Source organism: Macaca thibetana, chromosome 3, assembly GCF_024542745.1.
Source record: "Macaca thibetana thibetana isolate TM-01 chromosome 3, ASM2454274v1, whole genome shotgun sequence".
In the NCBI taxonomy this organism is placed as follows: domain Eukaryota; kingdom Metazoa; phylum Chordata; class Mammalia; order Primates; family Cercopithecidae; genus Macaca; species Macaca thibetana.
The window spans coordinates 71,853,725-71,875,695 of NC_065580.1; the positions used below are offsets into that span (position 1 = coordinate 71,853,725).

Sequence of the window (21,971 nt, forward strand, 5' to 3'; positions counted from 1 at the left end):
GTTGGAGCATGGGTGGACCTAGGTGGAGGGGCCCTAAGTCAAGCGCTATCTGCCAAGCCTCATTCTGGTCAAAGAGCCACGCCAACGCACTCCTTATTGTTTTAGGCAGAACTGCACCCAAATCTCCAAATGGATTCCACTTCAGAGAACAAGAGGCTCCTGGATGCTGTGGTTTGTCTCAACCACGTTATCACTTTCTCCTAAGCAGGAGGAAGATGTTTATGAAACTCCACCAGAGGAGCCCACCAGAGATCCTGCACAGTTATTATGTTGGCACAAAAGTAATTGTGGTTTTGGCCATTAAAAGTAATGGCGAGGCCAGGCACGGTGGCTCACGCCTGTAATCCCAGCACTTTGGGAGGCCGAGGCGGGTGGATCACCTGAGGTCAGGAGCTGAAGACCAGCCTGGCCAAGATGGTGAAACCCCATCTCTACTAAAAATACAAAAATTAGCCGGGCGTGGTGGAGGGTGCCTGTAATCCTAGCTACTCAGGAGGCTGAGGCAGAGAATTGCTTGAAACCGGGAGGCAGAGGTTGTAGTGAGCCGAGATTGTGCCACTGCACTCCAGCCTGGGTGACAGAGCGAGACTCCGTCTCAAAAAAGAAAAAAAAAGTTAATGACAAGAGCTGCAATTACTTTTGCATTAACCTGATATTTCAAATAAGTAAGACTTGTGTGTGATAAAGTGTGCATTGTTTTTTCTGGTGAATGATGATGATGTTGGTACAGGGAGATGGCTACCCATGGGCTGCAGGACAGTGAGGAGTCATGGAGGGGCCCAATTCAGGCAGTGTGGTGGGAGAAGTCAGATGACCAGGCAGGGACAGCTGGGATGAGCTCCTCTCCCTGGGATTTCTAGGCAGGGAGGGGAGTGGTAGCAGAAACTTGTGCTGAATAGAGGCTGCTGCTGAGAAAAGGCTAACTGAATACATTAACCACTCATTAAACTGCTGATTAGTGCATGTCTACTGTGCGCAAGAAGCAGAGAAGTGGAAGAAACAAGAAAAGGACATGCTTCCTGTCTTCAAGATGCTTATAGTCAGTTGAAGGAGATACAAAAGTGAATGCCTAAGGGAGACAGAAGAGGAATAGAAAGGAACAGCTACATAATGGCATAATGGATTCTGGGCTTCATACCTAGGTGGTGGGTTCATCTGTGCAGCAAACCACCATGGCATACATTGACCTATATAACAAACCTGCACATCCTGCACATGTACCCTGGAACTTAAAAGTTGAAGAAAAAATAAAAATGAGAGAAATAAAAGAAATAAACAGCTATGTAAAGTCAGGGAGTTGGGAAAGGAGATGTAACTTCCGTCATGGGTCTGAGCCGATTCTTGAGAGATGGTTAGGGTTGGGTGTGAAGAGTTGGAAGGAGGCACACCCTGAGCCAAGGCACAAGGGTGAGAACTGTGGGGGCACACACTCCACACAGCACGTAGTGCCATTAGGTTATAACACAGAAGGTGTGCCTGCAGTAGAAGATACAAGTGTCATGTGCACCTCCTGAAACTAAAAAATCAAAAGGTTTCTAGGAATATCTGCTCTGATTCTCCTCCCTCAAACCTTCTAGCAGTTTCACAAGTCCCTCTCATTTTCTCCCTGTCCAGTCCTCAGTATCTCTGTCTAGTTTGCTGATGTAAATAGGGGATTTGAGTTAATTTTTTCCAAAATGTAATTAACATGATTTACGTGATTACATGTGAGGGGTACAACTAATGACTTGACCAAGATCCAGTCAAAAGAAATGCTTCCTCCTTCTCCTTCTTTCTTATCAGCCTCATAGTTGACATTAACAAGGCACTTACTAGATGTAAAAGTTGTTGATAACTTCACATGAACTACTTTATGTAATCCTCACATCAACCCTATGGGGTATGTTCTCTTGCTCTCCTCATTTAACAGTTACATAAATAGAGGCTCAGTGGCAGTGTTCCCCCAACCCCAGAGATATCCAGGAGAAGGGTGCACAGTCAAGGAATTCCACATCTGCCCATACTCATCAAGACACAAAATGTGGTGGATGTGATCTCTTTGGAAACACAGAAACATAGAAAATATGCATGCATATTTTATGTGTCTGCTTTTTTTTTTTTATTCTTAAGAGTTTTAATTAATGAACCATGTAACATTTAAATCATGCAAAATAGACTGCATGCTGGCACTGACAATCCCCTGGGGAATTCAGCATTCTTTTTCCCTTACTGTGAAATTTAAGGCCACAGGAGGTATTTATTTCTGTGTCCACAGCTTATACCCACACCACCATGACCACCACCAGAATTTTCTCAGCCATTCCATAGGTACCAAATTGTCTCCAAGAGCTCTGGGTCCAGGCTAGTATCTCTCATTGCATCCTATGGTCTAACTGTGTCCCCCAAATTTTCATGTGTTGAAACTAAATTACCAATGTGATAGTATTAAGAGGTAGAGCCTTTGGGAGTGGAACCCCCATGAACGGGATTAACAACCTTATAAAAAGGCTGGAGGAACTAGCAATTGTCCCTTTTTGCATTTCTGCCCTTCTACCATGTGAAGACACCTAGACGGCACCATCTATGAAGAATGGGCTCTCTCTAGACACTAGACCTGCTAACATCTTGATCTTGGACTTCCCATCCTCCAGGACTGTAAGAAATAAATTTCTGCCTGCGGACAGTGGCTCACACCTGTAATCCCAATACTTTGAGAGGTCGATGTGGGCGGATCACCTGAGGTCAGGAGTTTGAGACCAGCCTGGCCAACATGGTGAAACCCCATCTCTACTAAAAATACAAAAATTAGCCAGGAGTGGTGGCAGGTGCCTGTAATCCCAGCTACTCGGGAGGCTGAGGCAGGAGAATCCCTTGCATCCAGGAGGCAGAGGTTGCAGTGAGCCAAGATCATGCCACTGTACTCCAGCATGGGCAACAAGAGTGAAACTCAGAAAGAAAGAAAGAAAAGAAAGGAAGGGAAGGAAAGGAAGGGAAGGGAAGGGGAGGGGATGGGAGGGGAAGGGAAGGGAAAGGAAGGGAGAGGAAGGGAAGGGAAGCGAGGGGAAGGGAAGGGAAGGAAAGGGAAGGGGAGGGAAGGGGAGGGAAGGGGAGGGAAGGGGAGGGAAGGGGAGGGAAGGGGAGGGAAGGGGAGGGAAGGGGAGGGAAGGGAAAGGAAGGGAAAGAAAGGAAGGAATTTCTGTTCTTTATAAATTACCCATTCTCAAGTATTTTGTTACAGCAACACAAATGGACTAAGATATTGTGTCAGTCTGTGAACTCTCTCCTGGCCAGGCCTACTGTGGCTCCTGTTCTTCCTGAGGTACCAGCTGAGGGGGCAGGGGGTTGAGTTACAGCCTTCACTACAGTGCCTTCTTAAGTTCTTTTCTCCTACCCATTTCCCTCCCTTCCCCATTTGACCCCCCAGTCACCTTCTTCTCTACTTAGTAGTCCTCATTTGTCCTCACATACACTACTGTTATGCTATGTTCTAATACATACGCACAATAATTTTATCATACTGTAGCTACAGCTGCTTGGAGAATCCCCATTACTTGAATCAGAACTATGGCCCAAGCACAGTAACTGATGAAATCTTCACACAGCCCTAAGGTGGACAATATCATCCTCACTTTCCAGATGAACTGAGTTTCAGAGACAAGGTCCAGTGGCCAGCCCTCAAACCAGGTACTGTCAACTATGCACTGCTGTCTCTGGCTGGGAGAGAGTTTTAGGGTCAACAAACTGCCCTTATTTTCTTCTTTTCCATTTGATACTTTCTCTTCTTCTTTATGTTTTTAAATAAAAGTAATGCATACACATGGTGAAAAAATGTCAAACAACACAAAATCAAAACTCCCTTATCACCCCTGTTAACGTCAATTGTCAATAATTCTTAGTTTTAGTTCTAACAACTTAAAAAATGCAACACACATACACACACACACACGTTTCTAATTTACACAAAGTGATCTTATTCTGTGCTGTTTTCTAAATTGCTTTCTTTCCCTCTTAATATCTGAGATTTTTTTTCTTATCAGCACTATATGAAAACCTCAAATAGTTTCCTGTCACACTGAAAATAAAATCCAAACTTCTCACTTTGGCTATCACAGTCTGATGCTAAAACTCAACAAAGATATTACAAGAAAGAAAAATTGTAAGTCTGTGTCACTTATGAACATAGATGTAAAAATCTTAAACAAAATAGTAGTAAACCAAACCTAGCAATATGTAAAAGGGATAAAATACATCACAACCAAGTTGGGTTTATTCCAGGAATTGCAATGTTAATTTAACATTCAGAAATCTGTCTATGTAATCCACACATTAATAAAGGGAAAAAAAAACATGATCATCTTGTAGAGAAAGCCATTGATAAAATTAAACACATTCATGATAAAAACAGGAATAGAAAAGAAGTTCCCTAACTCATAAAGGGAATCTACAAAATCTACGGTGTTAGAAGTCAGGACAGCGGTTGATTCTCCATAAAGGACAAGAGGGGGACTTCTGGTGGTAATGGCTATTTCTTGATTTGGTTGCCTGGGTGTCATTGCTTTGTGATAATTAAACTCTACACATATGAGTTGTACACTTTAGAGTATGTGTATCATACTTAATTTTAAAAGGTTGTAAAAAAAATGGGGCAGTGCTGTGGCTGCTTCTGCAAAGTCTAAGCACTGGTCTGTATGCCGCAGCCATGTCCTATGCCAGCGGGAAGGGAAGGATGGAATCATACTTGTGACCAAAGATGACCATAAAACTCCAAGCAATGTAGAGCTGGTGGCTGATGACCCCAATGATCCATACTCAGTACGGATTGATGCTGCCAAATGAAGACATTAACTGGAACTGCCCATGCCTTGGGGGCATGGCCAGTGGTCCCTGTGGGGAACAGTTCAAGTTGGCCTTTTTCTGCTTCCACTATAGTGCAGGGGATCTCAAGGGGAAAGACTGTGTAGAACAATTCTGGGTCATGCAGGAATGCATGTAGAAATACCTGCACCTGTATCCCCAAGAGGATGAGGAGGAGGAAGAGGAGAAGTCAGCAGAACACATAGAAGAAACTGCTCCCACTGAGGCCACTGCAACCAAAGAAGAGGTGGGGACAAGTTAATGAAGGCCACAAGGCACTGGGCTCCAGTCCTTCCACTACAGAGTGATATAGGCCTTTTGCACAGTGCCTTTCAGTCACCTCCTATTGGGAAAACCCACCCCCAATATTTGAACATAGGTTCTTTCTATTTTCCATAAGTGTTGGCTGGCTGAGAAATAAAGAGTACAAAGAGAGGAATTTCACAGCTGTGCCACCGGGGGTGACATCACATATACATAGGACCATGATGCCCTCCTGAGCCTCAAATCAGCAAGTTTTTATTAAGGGTTTTAAAAAGGGGAGGGGGTGTAAGAACAGGGAGTAAGTACAAAGATCACATGCTTCAAAGGGCAAAAAGCAGAACTACTAATAAGGGTTTAACAGAGATCACAAGGCAAAGGGCAAAAGCAGAACTACTGATAAGGGTCTATGTTCAGTGGGGCACGTATTATCTTGATAAACATCTTAAATAACAGAAAACAGGATTCGAGAGCAGAGGACCAGTCTGACCATAAATTTACCAGGGCAGAGTTTCCTGAAGGTACCACAGAAGACCAGGGCGTATCTCAGTCCTCATCTCAACTGTATAAGACAGCCACTCCCAGAGCAGCCGTTTACAGACCTCCCCCCAGGAATGCATTCCTTTCCCAGGGTATTAATATTAATATTTCTTGCTAGGAAAAGGATTTAGCGATATCTCTCCTACTTGCACATCTGTTTATAGGCTCTCTGCAAGAAGAAAAATGTGGCTCTTTTTGCCCGACCTCGCAGGCACCTTATCGTTGTTTTCCCTTGTTCCCTAAAAATCACTTATTGTGTTCTTTTTTAAGGTGCACTGACTTCATATTGTACAAACACACATGTTTTACAATCAATTTGTACAGTTAACACAATTATCACAGTGGTCCTGAGGTGACATACATCCTTAGTTTACAAAGATAATAGGATTAAGAGATTAAAGTAAAGACAGGTATAAGAAATTATAAAAGTATTATTTAGGAACTGATAAATATCCATGAAATCTTCACAATTTTTTTCTTTTTTTGAGATGGAGTCTCTCTCTTGTTGCCCAGGTTGGAGTGCAGTGCTGCAATCTTGGCTCACTGCAACCTCTGCCTCCAGGGTTCAAGCAATTCTCTTGCCTCAGCCTCCCTAGTAGCTGGGATTACAGGCATGCACCACCACGCCTGGCTAATTTTTTGTATTTTTAGTAGAGATGGGGTTTCTCCATGTTGGTCAGGCTGGTCTTGAACTCCCAACCTCAGGTGATCCACCTGCCTCAGCCTCCCAAAGTGCTGAGATTACAGGTGTGAGCCACTGCGCCTGGCCGAAATCTTCACAATTTATGTTCCTCTGCCACAGCTCCAGCTGGTCCCTCTGTTCGGGGTCCCTGACTTCCTGCAACACCCTCCAAGAAAGTGTCATTCCCTCTGTTGTCCTGTGTACTGTAATGCACAAAATAACTTATTTTGATGATCAGGGATCTTGGGCTCTTGACATACACACTGAAAAAAATGGGAGTTGTGTTATGTGTGTCCTACATAAACATGTCAGCAAATGTGGCCACCACTTTTTAATTCTCTTTTCTCAGATTGCCCTGAATTTTGCCACTTTGAAGTAATGTGCTGAATAATCTCAGCAACCAAAAATGATTATCCAGGAATGATTCTTTTGAGTGAGCTGATTTACTCTGAGTTATTGTATCTCTTTTAGTAGATTTTATACCCCTTTAGGAAATGTAAGAAGAATGAAAATATCTTCTTTTAAAAATGCTGGTATGGGGCCATGCCTACTAGAAGAGGCCAGATGGTCAAATAAGTATTTCCCCAAACCCATTTTGACCTTGAGTATGTGAGGGGGTACTGTACTTCATTCCTGATACATTTTGTTTTCCATGTTGGCACTGAACTCTTGGTTTTCTGTTTGGACAGTGGAGATGGGGGCCCTCCTATTCATACTTCCTTTCTAAGTGAAGGGAAAGGCTGGTTTTTGCTGTTCCTTGTTATTCCAAAAACCCTGGTTTGGGGCCGATGTTGAGGCTGGCTCTCACGCTGGCTCTCAGCTGGTCAGATGCAATGTTCTTGAGAGGTGGGGACCTGATTGTTACCATAGTAGCATCCAAGAGAGGAAACAGTGTGAATTAAGTATTCAAAAGGAAGCACAATTTCCAAAAAAAAAAAAAAAAGACTTGCAAGGAAAAAAATGTAAATCTTCCTAATCATCTAAGAAGATTAGAGGATACAGCAGCCAGGGACTGGGGAGCTGACAAGGATAAAGGATGAAGATGAGTGGGATGGGGAGGAATTGAGAAGCCTGCTGTTGGGTGATTATTCAGTTGGCCCTCCACAGCCATGGGTTCCACATCCACAAACTCAACCAACCACAGACCAAAAATATTCTCAAAAATAGATAAATATAAATATGAACAATATGACAATAAAAATAAAGCAATACAATATAGGAACTATTTATATAGCATTTATTTCATATTTGGTATAAGTAATCTAGAGATGATTTAAAGCACACAGGAGGGTGCGCATAGGTTATATGCAAATTCTATGCCATTTTATATAAGGGACTTAAGCATCTGTGGATTGTGGATTTTGGTATCATCAGGAGTCCTGGAATCAATCCTCCATGGATACTGAGGGACAATTGTACATGTGGATATTGACCTGAACCATGGCAGTGTACTGTATTGGAGAGGAAGCTGGTGAGCTATGGGCCAAAGTTTTCAGTGAATGAGAGGGAGTCTCTTGCAGATGAGCTGCAAGGAGAGGTATATGTTCCCAAATGGAGAGACATTCAGGAGCATGGAAATCAAGAGCTTAGATTTCCTCACACTGTAGGTGAGGAAAAACTTTCCCACCATATATTTTTTATTTTTTTTTGGCAGAGTCCCTCACTCTGTTGCCCAGGTGCCTCCCGGGTTCAAGTGATTATCCCACCTCAGCCTCCCAAGTAGCTGGGATTACAGGTGCCTGTCACCACACACAGTTTTTTTTTTTGTTTGTTTTTTTGTTTTTTTGTTTTTTTTTTGAGACGGAGTCTCGCTCTGTCGCCCAGGCTGGAGTGCAGTGGCACGATCTCAGCTCACTGCAAGCTCCGCCTCCCGGGTTCACGCCATTCTCCTGCCTCAGCCTCCCGAGTAGCTGGGATTACAGGCATGAGCCACTATGCCTGGCCTCTTCTCACCTCTGGTTCTGTGGCTGGGCATGGGAATTAAACTAACATAAGACAGATTTACCGGAAAAGACATAAAAGTTTTAATGTTTTTATACATGCACAGGAGACTTTGTAAGAAAAATAAAGACCCGAAGTTACTAGGCCCAAAAGCTTATATGTCCTTTTAAACAAAGAACAATAAATTGCAGGGATGTGACACGACAAAGGGGCTTGGGCTAAGGCTGGCAAATTGTGGGAAAGTGACTAAGAACTGTATGTGGAAAGTTAATGGAAAATATAGGTTACAAATTTTTGTAAGGTTTTGTTTGTAGATTCATCTCAGTGGCAACTCTGCCTCTAGCAATAATACTCTCCTCTTCCTGGTACAGAAAGGGCACCTTTCATAAGGGAACTTTTATGTTCCGCCTCAAACAGAAAGAGGGTGGTCAGAGAGCCTTCCCTGCATCTGTTTTTGCTCCATTGCCCCTGGCTCAGAAGAATCAATATGCCAAAGTGGCATATTTTGGGATGGCAGGCTCTAAACACTTCACCTAGTCTCCTCAACCACTTTTACAGTTGGCCCTAATCCCCATAAGAGTCCTGGAAACTTATTTTTACTGTTACGGAAACAGATTTAGAGGGGGGATGACTGAGCCACAACCCACACCCCAGAGGGCTGCTCCAAAGTCCTCCTCGAAATTGGTGCCAACGGCAGCAGCTATAATGACAGCCAGTTCACATAGAAGTGCCTCTGTTGATCACCAATTAACAGTAAAATCTGATAATATCTCATTCCAAGGTTGTCATAAGCACTAAATGTGGTTTTGTGACATAATAGGCATTTGTTTCTCCCCATTGCTTCCCACCACAATATATTCATCAAGACTTTTCCAAGGATACTAAGTCTAGGAAACCCAGGATCATGAAGAGGACATGCTCTTCCAAATGAGGCTGAGGAGAGACTTGTCTGGCGAGGCCTGTACTGACTAGTGACATTAAAAGAGGCGATCTGACTTCTCATACTGCGCTTGTCCCAGGCCCGCTGTTTGTCAACTGCTGGGTCCTCAGAGCCAAAACTGTTTTCCAACAGTTTTGAATTGAATAACAGCCAGTTATTCAATTTTCTCCACATTCTCTAATCGGTATACTCTTCAGAGTCCAAGGGACTTGCAACGATATTACCCAATGGCTGAAGAATGTGCGCTTGACATCTTAGGCTGTAAAATGTCTCAATTTCAATTTCTAAAACATAAATGTCAGTGGATGGCATTTTCTGAATCCCTTGTCGATGTCCGTAAATGGCATGCTCTGAATTCAACTAAACAAAAGTATGGGTTGGGGGGAGATGTAGGGGCATGTCCAAATTATAATTTTTAAGAGTGTAAAGGGGTCCTGAGAAAGATTGCCAGATTTTTTTTTTTTCTTGAGTCAGAGTCTCACTCTATCCCCCAGGCTGAAGTGCAATGGCATGATCTTGGCTCACTGCAGGCTCTACCTCCCGCACTCAAGAGATTCTTCTGCCGCAGCCACCAGAGTAGCTGGGATTACCCCGGAGCCCGCCACTACTGAGCCTGGCTAACTTTTGTATTTTTAGTAGAGAAGGGGTTTCACCATGTTGGCCAGGCTGATTTCGAACTCCTGAGCTCAAGTAATCCGCCAGCCTTGGTCTCCCAAAGTGCTGGGATTGCAAGCGTGAGCCACCACGCCAGACCTGGATTGCCAGATTTAGCACATAAAAATACAGGACTCCCAGTTAAACTCCTCTCAGATAAACCATTATTGCATGAAATACACTCACGCTAAAAACAATTGATCTTCGTTTACCTGAAAGTCACATTTCATTGGTCCTGCATTTTACCCCGCAAATTCTAGGCCTGACACCAAAAAGTTTGAGAACCGCGCCCCTAGGCGACAGCAAGCGGAACTACCGCAAGCTCCCAGTAATTCCGGGTGCTGCACTTCCGGTCAGGCGGTCGGGCTGCGCGGCCCTGGGGCCAGCTCACCGCCGGAAGCCTCCGCGTCCCCGCCGGCCATATCCCGTTCCCGGTCCTGCTTCCCAGTGCCTCGGGCCTCCCGGTGCTGGTGCTGGGCGCCGAGCCGGCGGAACCGGCGGAACCCGCTTCCCGCCTCCACGCGGCAGCGCTAGCGGCCTAGTCCCTTCACGGGCAGCTCGGTGCTGTCGCCCTCACCGCTCTTCCTATCGCCGGGAGTGGTGGGCCGACCAGGGGGCGGCCGGGCTAGCGTCCGCCATTCCCGTGTCTCTGCGCCCGCGGGGGCCGCCCGAGCCGGCCACCATGCCGCTGGGCCTGAAGCCCACCTGCAGCGTATGCAAGACCACGTCGTCCTCCATGTGGAAGAAGGGCACGCAGGGGGAGATCCTCTGCCATCATTGCACTGGCCGGGGCGGCGCGGGCAGCGGGGGCGCAGGCTCGGGGGCGGCTGGAGGGACTGGGGGCAGCAGCGGCGGTGGCGGCGGCTTCGGCGCGGCGACCTTCGCCAGCACCTCCGCCACTCCTCCGCAGAGCAACGGGGGCGGGGGCGGCAAGCAGGTGAGCTCCTCCGGCCCCTCCCGCCGGCGGAGGCCGACCGGGCGCTAGGCGGCAGGGGCCGGGCGGGTTGGGAGCGGGCGGGCCCGGGCTTCCCGGCTCGCCGTGGTCCTGCCGGCTGGAACGCCCCTCCCCACCTCCTACTGAGATCTTTGGTTTGACCCATTCCAAAGCACCTGTTATAAGAAATTCAAAGCAATAAGAACCAAAATGTAAAGCCCTTAAGAAAATCTCAATATGCACACGTCTACACAGTCGTAAACAGGGTCATGCCACAAGTGCAGGTGCTGGACCTCATTGCTTGTTAAAGGTTTTGTCATATCAGGTTATGAAGTAAGATTATTATGTCATTATTGTAAATGGCAGCTTAAGTATTCAGTTGTAGGAGGCGCCATAACCTAATACGTTATCTGGCCTTAGGGAGTAAAGTTGTTAAGTGTTTTTCTCTATTGTAGACACAACAAATGAATAGTGTTTGTCTTGGCCCAGACTGACTCTTACTTCCGCCTGCTGACCTATTACAAGCAGCTCACACCTTTTGGAGGCTCTGGAGACGCCTATCCAGCGAGCTCCGAGATTCCGGTGCTGAACTTCCGGTTTTACTTAGCCCAGTTGCTGAAATTACGTCTGTTGAAAAGCAAAGGCGCACTCTTAATTGTTAAATACTCCTATAAAGTACATACTCTGGGATCCTTGTAAGATGATTGTATTGCAACCTGTATACACTTTTTACTTCTTTCTCTGTTCTTTAATTTGTTTGTGTAACAGAGTAAGCAGGAAATTCACAGGAGGTCTGCTCGGCTCAGAAACACTAAATACAAATCTGCTCCGGCTGCTGAGAAGAAAGTTTCCACCAAAGGAAAAGGGAGAAGACATATATTTAAATTGAAAAATGTAAGATATTTGTGGACAGTGCCTTTTACTGTAATGATGTTGTGTGTATCCTGCCACTGCCTTCATTTCCCGCCATTGAACTTGGACTCTGCCCTTGGTAGCCCTTCCTTAGTATTCTGGGGAGTGGTCCAGACTCCCCAAAAGGGAATGAGCTCTATTGCAGGAGGCTCACTATTTTTAAAGGTAATAATACTCTTTCCTTTTTTTTTTTTTTTTTTTTTAGCTTTTATTTTTTTCCCCTGGAAAATATAAAATATGAGTTTAAAAGAAACATCAGCCTTGAGCCCATTTTTTGGGGTTCTCTATGGAAAGGAAGAGGAGAGATTATGGTTCTTGATATGGCCAGGTACACTAAGAAAACTTTTTTTTCATTCTTTAAAAATTAAGTAAATATTAACACTAGAACTCATCATTTGCATATTTATTTATTATTAAAGCCCCAGAAAATGTATCTTATTGACTTATGATGATGATGTATTTGATGAATATGAGTCAAAAATTCTGCTAAGCCTTCTCTCTTCTACTCTAAGAAAAGACATTGTTGAAAGACCTGTGCTGGAAATAATTGAAAGCATATTTTTATTGCAATTAAATTATCAGTTTTTATAAACAAGGGATAATGTTCAAACACAATGGACAGTGCAGTATGGACTATTTTTTTAAGTCTCAGTATGGTATTCTTTTCTTTCAGAACAGGAATGTTTCACTTACCCGTAAAGACATTTTTGAAGTCGGGCATATTTATTTCTAAAACACAAAGGGACCCTGCAGTAGACTTATGCAGATGGCAGACTATTTTCTTTTTTTTTTTTAATGTAATTTAATTTAATTTAATTAATTTTTTAAAATTTTACTTTAAATTCTGGGATACATGTGCAGAACGTGCAGGTTTGTTACATAGGTATACATGTGCCATGGTGGTTTGCTGTACCTGTCAACCCATCATCTAGGTTTTAAGGCCCATGTGCATTAGATATTTGTCCTAATGCTCTCCCTCCCCTTGCCCCCCATCTCCGATGGGCCCCAGTGTGTGATGTTCCCTTCCCCAAAGTATTTTCTTTTTCAGAGTAGTTGCTTCTAATTTATTTAAGATTTTTATAATTTAGTTAAGCAAGGCATTTGTTGATTATGCAAAATATCTTATTGGTATTTGTATCACATATGCACATTTTTTTTCCTTTTAAGTATAGTATACCATGTTCTCAGCAATTAATTCATTATCGTTTGTCTGCAACCCTTTCTTCAATGTTACTAAGCAAGACACATCTGGGGAGGCCTACTTTCTATGTTGTGGCATAAAAGTATGTATTGAAGCTTTAGTAGGGATTTCAAAAATGGTTGGATGGTAGCAAATTACTAAGAACTGTCAAAGTTTCTAAAGCCTTAGTTCCAGCTTGCTAGAAAACCGACGTTGAGTATTATGGCTAAATAGTTGAGTTGGAAAATGTCTTCAAGGAGACACTTTTTCACTTTGTATTCATCTGTACATTTTTTATTACTTGCATTCTGTCATGCTCAGGCTATTAGAGCAGGTACATTTTTATAACTGGAATGTTTATGTGTAGTGAAGCTCTGAGAGGACTTTGCATTAGATTTCAGCAGCATAATCGAAGCTTGTTCTTTGTCTCAGCAATTTTTAAGCTAATAGTAGCAGAAACTGCCGTGGAAATAGACTGCTTTGCCACAACATTCAGAAAATCATTTATCTTTTTATTGCAGTTCTTGTCACCAAACAGTACATTTTAGTATTTCTCAAATTACAGAACTCTCATAGGGCTGGGAAAATACCTGTACACACATACATACCATGAATGTGCTAACGTGTTTTGTATTTTCATAGCCCATTAAAGCTCCTGAGTCGGTTTCCACTATAATCACTGCAGAATCAATCTTCTACAAGGTAAGCTTTTGTAGAGTTACTGAAGGGAGAGTTGGGCCTAGTGGGTAATGTGCCACTAAAATGTTGGATTAGTCTAAAGGTCTCTCCTCTTTATTTGTTTAAGGTGTGATTATACTTTTTGTTCCCTTCTTAACTATTTTCCCCCATGAGTGACTGTTATTCAAACATCTCATCTAGAGCAGAAGTGGGAGGAGAAGGTGCCTACTGACATATGATATGAGGATCTTAAGTATTGTTTTTTAGTGTAGATTATAGGAAGTGTTCTTAGAGTGCTGATTGTATAGTGTGGAGCCATGGAATTGTGAGCCATTAGTGTGATGGCATTGAAGAACAAGAAGGACAGAGACAGGATTTGGACTAGTACAGGTTGTAGACTGTGGTGTCAGATGGGTAGAGTAGGCCCAGAGATTCTAAAATGCCTTTAAGTGGAGTTGAGCTGAGTAAGGGCAGTAGTGAGGATTAACACCTACTAGAAATCCATGGTGAGAGGAATTCCAAGATGTTTTGATAAAAGAATGAGGAGGTCAGGTTTCCTAGGGCCAAAGTCCATGGACATCTGATACCTCAGTGAGAGAAGTGACAGATTGTTGTGTTTAAACCAGAAGTCTTAGGAAAGGAATTAGAACATAGACCCCCCCCAAGGCTCGGCAGGCCTGGCACGGCACAGGCAGCAACCAATGAGGCTATTTGGTGCTTTGGGATCTGAACTGTCATTTAGGGGACAGTGGTGTGAGTTAGTGCTTTATACTTGACCCAGGTGGACTGAGAAACTGAAGTGATTATGCCCTTAAGTATACTTTTTTTAAAGCCCACAATCTATATAGTTGAAACTGTTCCTCCCCACAGGGTTACACTGGCATTCCTCAGCAGGGCTGGGAAAAACCAACAACAAAAGAAGTCTGTATACAGGCAAACATGTCTCTTGTTTTTCCAACATTTAATACATTGTTAATAAAATATCTAAAGTTTAGCAAACAGTTGCTATGTATCAGTGACTGAACATTTTGCATGCTTTATTTCATTCAGTTCACCCTATGAGGTGGATACTACTATCCCCATTTTCTGGATGAGAAGATTGAGGCATAGCGAGGTTAATTAACTTGTCCAAGATCACATAGCCAACAAGTCATGGAGTGAGGCAGTCTCATACCAGAGCTTAAGCCTAGAGCATAGTTCCTGGCTCTATAGCTTTAGCAAGTGACTAGCTATGTGACGAGGACCAACCTCTCTGATGTCTCATCTCTAAAATAGGAATTGTAAATAGTTTCTACCTCAGTGGGTCAAGTGAAATCATATGTGTTAAGCACTTAGCAGAGTAAGCACTCAATGAATGTAGGAGTTATCATATTTTCATATTTGTGCATTACCTTCACAATTTACAGATTAAGGCTAGAAGCAACTTGTTGAGCTACGGGTTTAGTGTGCTAATGATTTCCATGTGTGTCTCCATGGAAAGGCGTGTGGGACCTATTATTGTGACTGACTGTACTTTCGTATTGTCTGCCACCCATGTTCATTAAATGGTAAGGACAATAATCCTACAAAGTAGTCAAGCAGTGTTGCAAATGCCCAGTATTGTGGGGGCTGTCACAGCAGTGCCACTGGCATGCAGCACCATGGTGGCAAGTTCAAGAGGTCACTGCCAGCCACTGAGCTAGAGCCCAGATCAGGCATGCAAGAGGAGCCTGAGTGGGAGCCACTGGGGTCAGCGGTCAAGAGTGTGACAACCCAAGACCCAGAACGGCTGAGTGGCCTCCCTGGAGCATGGCGGTGGCAGAACAACTCCATGAACGCAGGTCTGGTGATGCCTAAGCTAGTGCTGTTCTCTTGTGGATCCTTTTTCTCCACCAGAAACCTTGAATCCTCTCAGCAAATGAGGAGACCACTCAGATCAGTGACTTAGTCCTGTTTGGTGTTATATATATGTACACAACACAGCACATATTAATAAATACCTACTATGTGCCAGGCACTGCCTACCACTGGAATCTTTCACTAAGACATTGTCTTTGCATTTCTGCCTTCACACTATGAAAGCAGATGTTTTGGATTCATATTCATTCAGCATACATTTGAGTATGCTGTGATATGCATGATAAGCCTATGATAAGCAAGTATTCTCATTTAGAATTTGGGAATATTGATTATACATGTGGACAAAGCAAACCATAAATGCAAACGATATGATAAATAACTTTGGACTAATGACTGGGAGGAAGGACCAGCTGTTGATGGGTAGGAACTAGCAAGTAACAGACTGGCCTGCATAGACCAGACCCATCCATAGTGACCAGATGAAACAGCCACCGTCAGACACTTGGATAAAGGGTCCACCAGGAAAAAACTCCTGGCCTATCAGGTGCTATGTTAGAGTTCCGTTACTGGAAGTATTTCATCAGAAGTGTTTTTATGGTTGAGGTACACATTCCTGCAGGTTTACCTGCTGCCAAGTCCCTGTTTGAAGGGAAGCAGCAATTAATTACACTGTTTCCATAGTCAAGGACAGTATATCCCGCCGAGAAAACTACTCCCACTTAAGGAGGTGCTGGATGTCATAAAGATTTGGATCAACCATTATGGGTGTTTAGAGGAGAGATTATTTCCAGCTCAAGACCCAGGAAAGAGGACATAGGATGGATGCTAGAGTCATAGGGAAGATTTAACACAGGACATGTACACATTAGTTAGTTGGGTATAAAGTGGAACAGAAATGAATGAGACACAAAGCCTTGAATTCCAGAAGTACTAGTAGTTCTGTTGTGGAAGGATATAAAACTCAACTGGGAGTGGAAGAGAAAGGCAGCAGTGAGTCTAGGAGATGTACAATAGGTTGAGGTAAACATATCCTGAAGACTATAATCCAAAGATTATTTTTGGTTTGAATTTGTTTTGGTTTGAATTCATGGTATCTATTTTCTTTGAATGGATGGTTGGGGAGGGTGGCATGTAGAATGCATTCTTATTAAATCAGCATTGATTTTCAACACAGTACAGAGAAAGACTACTGAGCTGATGTAGGAGCTTTGGCTGCAGTCTGTATGACTTTCAGCAAGCCGTTTAACCTTACTACCACTTCATGACTGTGGCGAACAAAGTAGGGACAGTACGGAGCACAGAGGATTTTTAGGGTAGTGAAACTATTAATACTGTCTTTGTATGATACTGTAATGGTGGGTACATGTCATTATTCATTTGCCCAACCCCATAGAATACACAGCACCAAGAGTGAACCCTAATGTGAACTCTGGTCTTTGATGGTGCTGTGTCAGTGTAGGTTCATCTGTGTAACAAGTGTACCACTCCAGTGGTGGGTGGGGTTATTGATAATAGGGGAGGATGTGCATGTGTGGGGGCAGGGAGTCTATGGGAAATCTCTCTACTTCTGCTCAATTTTACTGTAAACTTAAAACCTCTTAAAAAATAAAATCTATTTTTTAAAAAGTAGGGATAGTATTATAGCAATATAAAATCAAAGTACTTTATGAATAAATGTTTTCTCCAGATGTCAGCTGTCATATATGCACCCTCGAATGTGTATGTATAATTTTCATTCAAAAGTGAAACAACTTTACAATTGGCACCAAACATATAAACATTGATTGATACATTAGACTATCTTGAACACCTTTTATTGACCACTTTGAAAACTTGCTTACCTATTAAGGTTCATTCATAGCTGTGGTGTTCTATTTTTATTTTCAATGTGGGATTATCTTCTCTTTCACCCAGGGAGTATATTACCAAATTGGTGATGTTGTTTCTGTGATTGATGAACAAGATGGAAAGCCCTACTACGCTCAAATCAGAGGTTTTATCCAGGACCAGTATTGCGAGAAGAGTGCAGCACTGACGTGGCTCATTCCTACCCTCTCTAGCCCCAGAGACCAATTTGATCCCGCCTCCTATATCATAGGCAAGTTTGACAAATGGCACAGGTTCTTTAACTTAGTTAACTCTCCAATATTATGTAAAAAAGTGTGTTAGTCAGCTTGGGCTGTCAGGACAAAATATCACAGACTGAGTGGCTTAAACACCAGAAAGTCACTTTCTCACAGTTTTGGAGGCTGAAGTCCAACATCAAAGTTCTGGTAACATGGATTTCTGGGGAGGCTTTTCTTCCTGTCTTGTAAATAGCCACCTTCTTGCTGTGTCCTCACATGGCCTTTAATGGAGAGAGAGCTCTTTGGTGTCTCTTCTTATAAGGACACCATTTCTGTCAGATGAGGGCCCCACCCTTATGGTTTCATTTAACCTTAATTGCCTCCCTAAAGGTCTGATCTCCAAGTACCATCACATGGGGATTAGGGCTTCAACATACGAATTTAGAGGATGGGGGGGATGCAGTTCAGTCCATAAGAAAAAAAGCATGAGTATAATTAAGTACAAAAAAATTAGAGCTTTATAGAAAATATGAGGCATTTTATGTAGCTGGAGTTTGAGTGCTATCAGTTATTTTGAGTTAGAGCAATGTGCATCTACTAAGAAGTGATACGGATAAGGTTTTTTTTAGAGTGACCCAGGGTTAAACTGTACTACAAGAATTTATTGCTCAGGAACTTGGTTATTTAGGTTACTTATTTATACAAACCTGTTCAAAAATAATTTAGAAAAGAACTATCCCAGTTATCCCATACTTGCAAGTTCTCAGTATGCGTACCTCTGCATGCTACACATGTCATCTTAGGCCTTTATAATATAAAGGCTGGTAGTTGAAATGGCAGCTGCTGTACTTTTGTTAATTTCAAAGCTGCCAAAACAGTTTTGACATAGACTCACAAGAATTTACTGATTAATACAATTTTAAAAGTTTTCAGATTTTTAAAGTTACTTCAGACTTTTTAATCTTTCTGCAATGAGCATGCATCATTACTTTTGCATCCTGAGGACAAGCATAAATTTTTTTTGAAGAGAACTCCAGGGACAAATAATATACCACTGTTATTCTCACCTACATGTCAAGTTTGATACATTACCAAACAGTTCTAGCCTTCTGCTTATAAGTACATAGAACTTTTATTTACCGTATCTATGGGTCAGGATCCCAGCAGAGGCAGTGATGTATCAGAATCACCTTCGGGATTCCTCTACTGCCTCCTCTTTCTAATCCCCAGATTCTGATATGCATCCTTGTCCTACAGTGAGGCAGCATGGCGTGAGGTCAGAACACCAGTTCTGGAGCCAGAGTGTCTGGGTTCATAGCCCGCCATTTACCAGCCATGTGACTTTGGCAAATTTCTTAGTTTCTCTTGCCTCACTTTCCTCATATGTAAAATGGGAATAATAATAATGCCTACCTCAGAAGGTTGCTGTGAGGAATGAAGGTATTGATATGTGTAAACTTACAACAGTGTGGGTATAAAATAAACATGATGCAAGTGTTCAATCACTGTTTTTGGGAGAATTCTGTATTCTTTAAGCCATTAAAGAAGAAAAAATGATTAAGAATAATTTCAAAGTACTGCATGTTTCAAGGGCTAATGCCAGGTTGCTCCCAGAGTGGTCTCTCCCAGTGTCTAGAAATTTTAACATCTTATGAAAATGATGTATATGGTCAAAAATGTATTTAACCTTTCCCTTGGCTGCCTTCCAGGGCCAGAGGAAGATCTTCCAAGGAAGATGGAATACTTGGAATTTGTTTGTCATGCACCTTCTGAGTATTTCAAGTCACGGTCATCACCATTTCCCACAGTTCCCACCAGACCAGAGAAGGGCTACATATGGACTCATGTTGGGCCTACTCCTGCAATAACAATTAAGGAAACAGTTGCCAACCATTTGTAGTTCACAAATTAAAACTGGATTTCCAGGCCTGGTGTGGTGGCTCACGCCTGTAGTCCCAGCTATTGCACCACTGCTCTCCAGGCTGGGCAATGGAGTGAGACTCTGTCTCTTAAAAATATCACAAAAAAACTGGATTTCCAGTTCTCTGATCTTCTTAGTACCACAGGATATGTCATAGGTATCTTTAAATGAAATTCTTAGCTGGAAAAATGACTCAAAAGTTTTTTTCTACTACCTAGTAATCATTAGATCATTTATTACTGGTTACTTAGAAAATTAAAAGGGTTAGGGCCAGGCACAGTGGCTTATGCCTGTAATCCCAGCACTTTGGGATGCTGAGGCAGGCAGATCACCTGAGGTCGGGAAGTGGATTGCCTGAGGTCAGGAGTTCGAGACCAGCCTGGCCAACATGGCGAAACCCCGTCTCTACTAAAAATAGAAAAATTAGCCAGGTATGGTGACATTTGCCTGTAATCCCAGATCTTTGGGAGGCTGAGGCAGGAGAATCACCTAAACCCAGGAGGCGGAGGTTGCAATGAGCCAAGATTGTGCTGCTGTGCTCCAGCCTGGGCAACAGAGTGAGACTCTGTCTTGGAAAAAAATAAAATGGCTGGGCACAGTGGCTCACGCCTTTAATCCCAGCACTTTGGGAGGCTGAGGCAGACGGATCGCCTGAGGTTGGGAGTTCAAGACCAACCTGGCCAGCATGGTGAAACCCTGTCTCTACTAAAAATATAAAAATTAGCCAGGCATGGTGGTGCACACCTGTAGTCCCAGCTACTCAGGAGGCTGAGGCAGGAGACTTGGTTGAACCCAGGAGGTGGAGGTTGCAATGAGCTGAGATGGTGCCACTGCACTCCAGCCTGGGTGACAGAGCAAGACTCCATCTCAAAAAAACAAAAAATTAAAAGGGATAGAATGTAATGAAATATGTTTTGAACTTAAATGATATTCTATATGTGTATCTTCCTAGGCAAAAGCTGTAATTTCCAGAGAGACCATTAGGAACAGGTAGTATCTATTTTTCTCCATTATTTATTTCTAGAAACTCATAAAATGGACATTTTATATTTTTCTATAAGAACAAAATATTAATTAAGGTATAGATGACTGACCAAGGGCTTAATCAAATAAAATGACTAACAGTATCTATCATAAAGCCACACAAGCCTTATGTTCTCATCTCAAAAATGCTGTGACAGCTTTTTGCCTGCTTTAACCATAAGAAAAGTGATTGGTGGATGATTTTACTAGCCCAGGCTTTTAAAAACTTTCATCTAGGCCAGGCGCAGTGGCTCACACCTGTAATCCCAGCACTTTGGGAGGCCTGAGTGGATGGATCACTTGAGGTCAGGAGTTCAGGACCAACCCGGCCAACATGATGAAACCCTGTGTCTACTAAAAATAGAAAAATTAGTTGAGTGTTATGGTGCAGGCCTGTAATCCCATCTACTCGGGAGGCTGAGGCAGGAGAATTGCTTGAACTCGGGAGGTGGAGGTTGCGGTAAGCCAAGATTGCACCACTGCACTCCAGCCTGTGTGATAGCGCAAGACTCTGTCTCCAAAAAAAAAAAAAAGAAAGAAAAACTTTCATTTAATCCTTCTGTAGCAAACAGGCAGTCAGAACCATTCCATTGATCTTAATAAAGCTGCTCTTTACTGTTTCTAGTCAAAAACCAGACTTCCAATCAAACCATAAGATTTTATACTGCAGATAGTCAGCTTCACCAAAGCCACAGAGGAAACATGTTGAGATCAGGCATCCCGCTTGATAGTTTCTTGACTACCATTAAAATGAAGATTGGGAAGTCATGAAAGTCACTGGTAGGCCATTAGCATTGATATCTTTAAAACGTCTACCCTAAACCATCTGCTGTGGACCCGTAATAAGAAGCCTGTTGTATATGAAATTGTCTAGAATTCAGGTGCAGGTCTTTGCCAGTTAAGTAAGGGAGCAACATGTAAAATGGAGGAGTAGGTGCACTTACTTGCCTCCACTTCTGTCCTGATTTAACCAGCATTTTTCAACCCTGGGAAAATTTGCAGAATCTAAGTTGATTGTAATGATTTTGAACTGCAGTGGCTTTAACTCTTACCCTTTTCCCACATAGTTATGGTTTGTGAGTTGGAAAGAAACAACTGTAGGTAGCTACACATACATAATGATCTCTTTATTCACAAAGGTTATAGTAAAATTGATTGTAAATGACTTTCTAAGTGCTAATATTCAAAAATTTTGGATTAAAATGTATTTTTCACAATGTATTTATTTACTTTGGATGTATTTATTTCATTTAAACAATTTAAATGGGGCTATTTAACCAAAAATGGTATTTAAAACCAAAACAGTATAGTACTTAGAATTTGGAGTAGAGACCAGGTGCAGTGGCTCACGCTTGTAATCCCAGCACTTTGGAAGGCCAAGGCAGGAGGATCGCCTGAGGTCAGGAGCTTGAGACCAGCCTGGTCAACATGGTGAAACCCCGTCTCTACTAAGAATACAAAAATTAGCCAGGCATGGTGGCGTGCACCTATAATTCCAGCTAGTCTACTCGGGAGACTGAGGCAGGAGAATCACTGGAACTCGGGAGGCAGAGGCTGCAGTGAGCTG

At 42.8% G+C, this 21,971-nt stretch overlaps 1 protein-coding gene and 1 pseudogene across 7 annotated transcripts in view; both read left to right on the forward strand.

Annotated features, from left to right (window-relative positions):
* The first annotated feature begins 4,617 nt into the window (after positions 1 to 4,617).
* LOC126950839 (mitochondrial intermembrane space import and assembly protein 40-like) lies at positions 4,618 to 5,263 on the forward strand (annotated as a pseudogene).
* A 4,920-nt stretch (positions 5,264 to 10,183) lies between these two features.
* GATAD1 (GATA zinc finger domain containing 1) overlaps positions 10,184 to 21,971 on the forward strand; it is a 38,469-nt gene continuing 26,681 nt past the window's right edge. For 5 of the 7 annotated variants that reach the window (XR_007724418.1, XR_007724417.1, XR_007724421.1 and 2 more), the window contains exons 1-5: positions 10,184 to 10,788; positions 11,554 to 11,679; positions 13,520 to 13,579; positions 17,309 to 17,492; positions 19,170 to 20,371. Coding sequence is in view for 1 of the 7 variants with exons in the window: in XM_050785346.1 (XP_050641303.1) it covers positions 10,534 to 10,788; positions 11,554 to 11,679; positions 13,520 to 13,579; positions 17,309 to 17,492; positions 19,170 to 19,360 (816 nt within the window). In the remaining 6 variants the exon portion in view is untranslated. Of the gene's footprint in view, positions 10,789 to 11,553; positions 11,680 to 13,519; positions 13,580 to 17,308; positions 17,493 to 19,169; positions 21,620 to 21,971 lie in introns of those variants that run through there. The other 2 variants (XR_007724420.1, XM_050785346.1) reach the window with 2 other exon arrangements.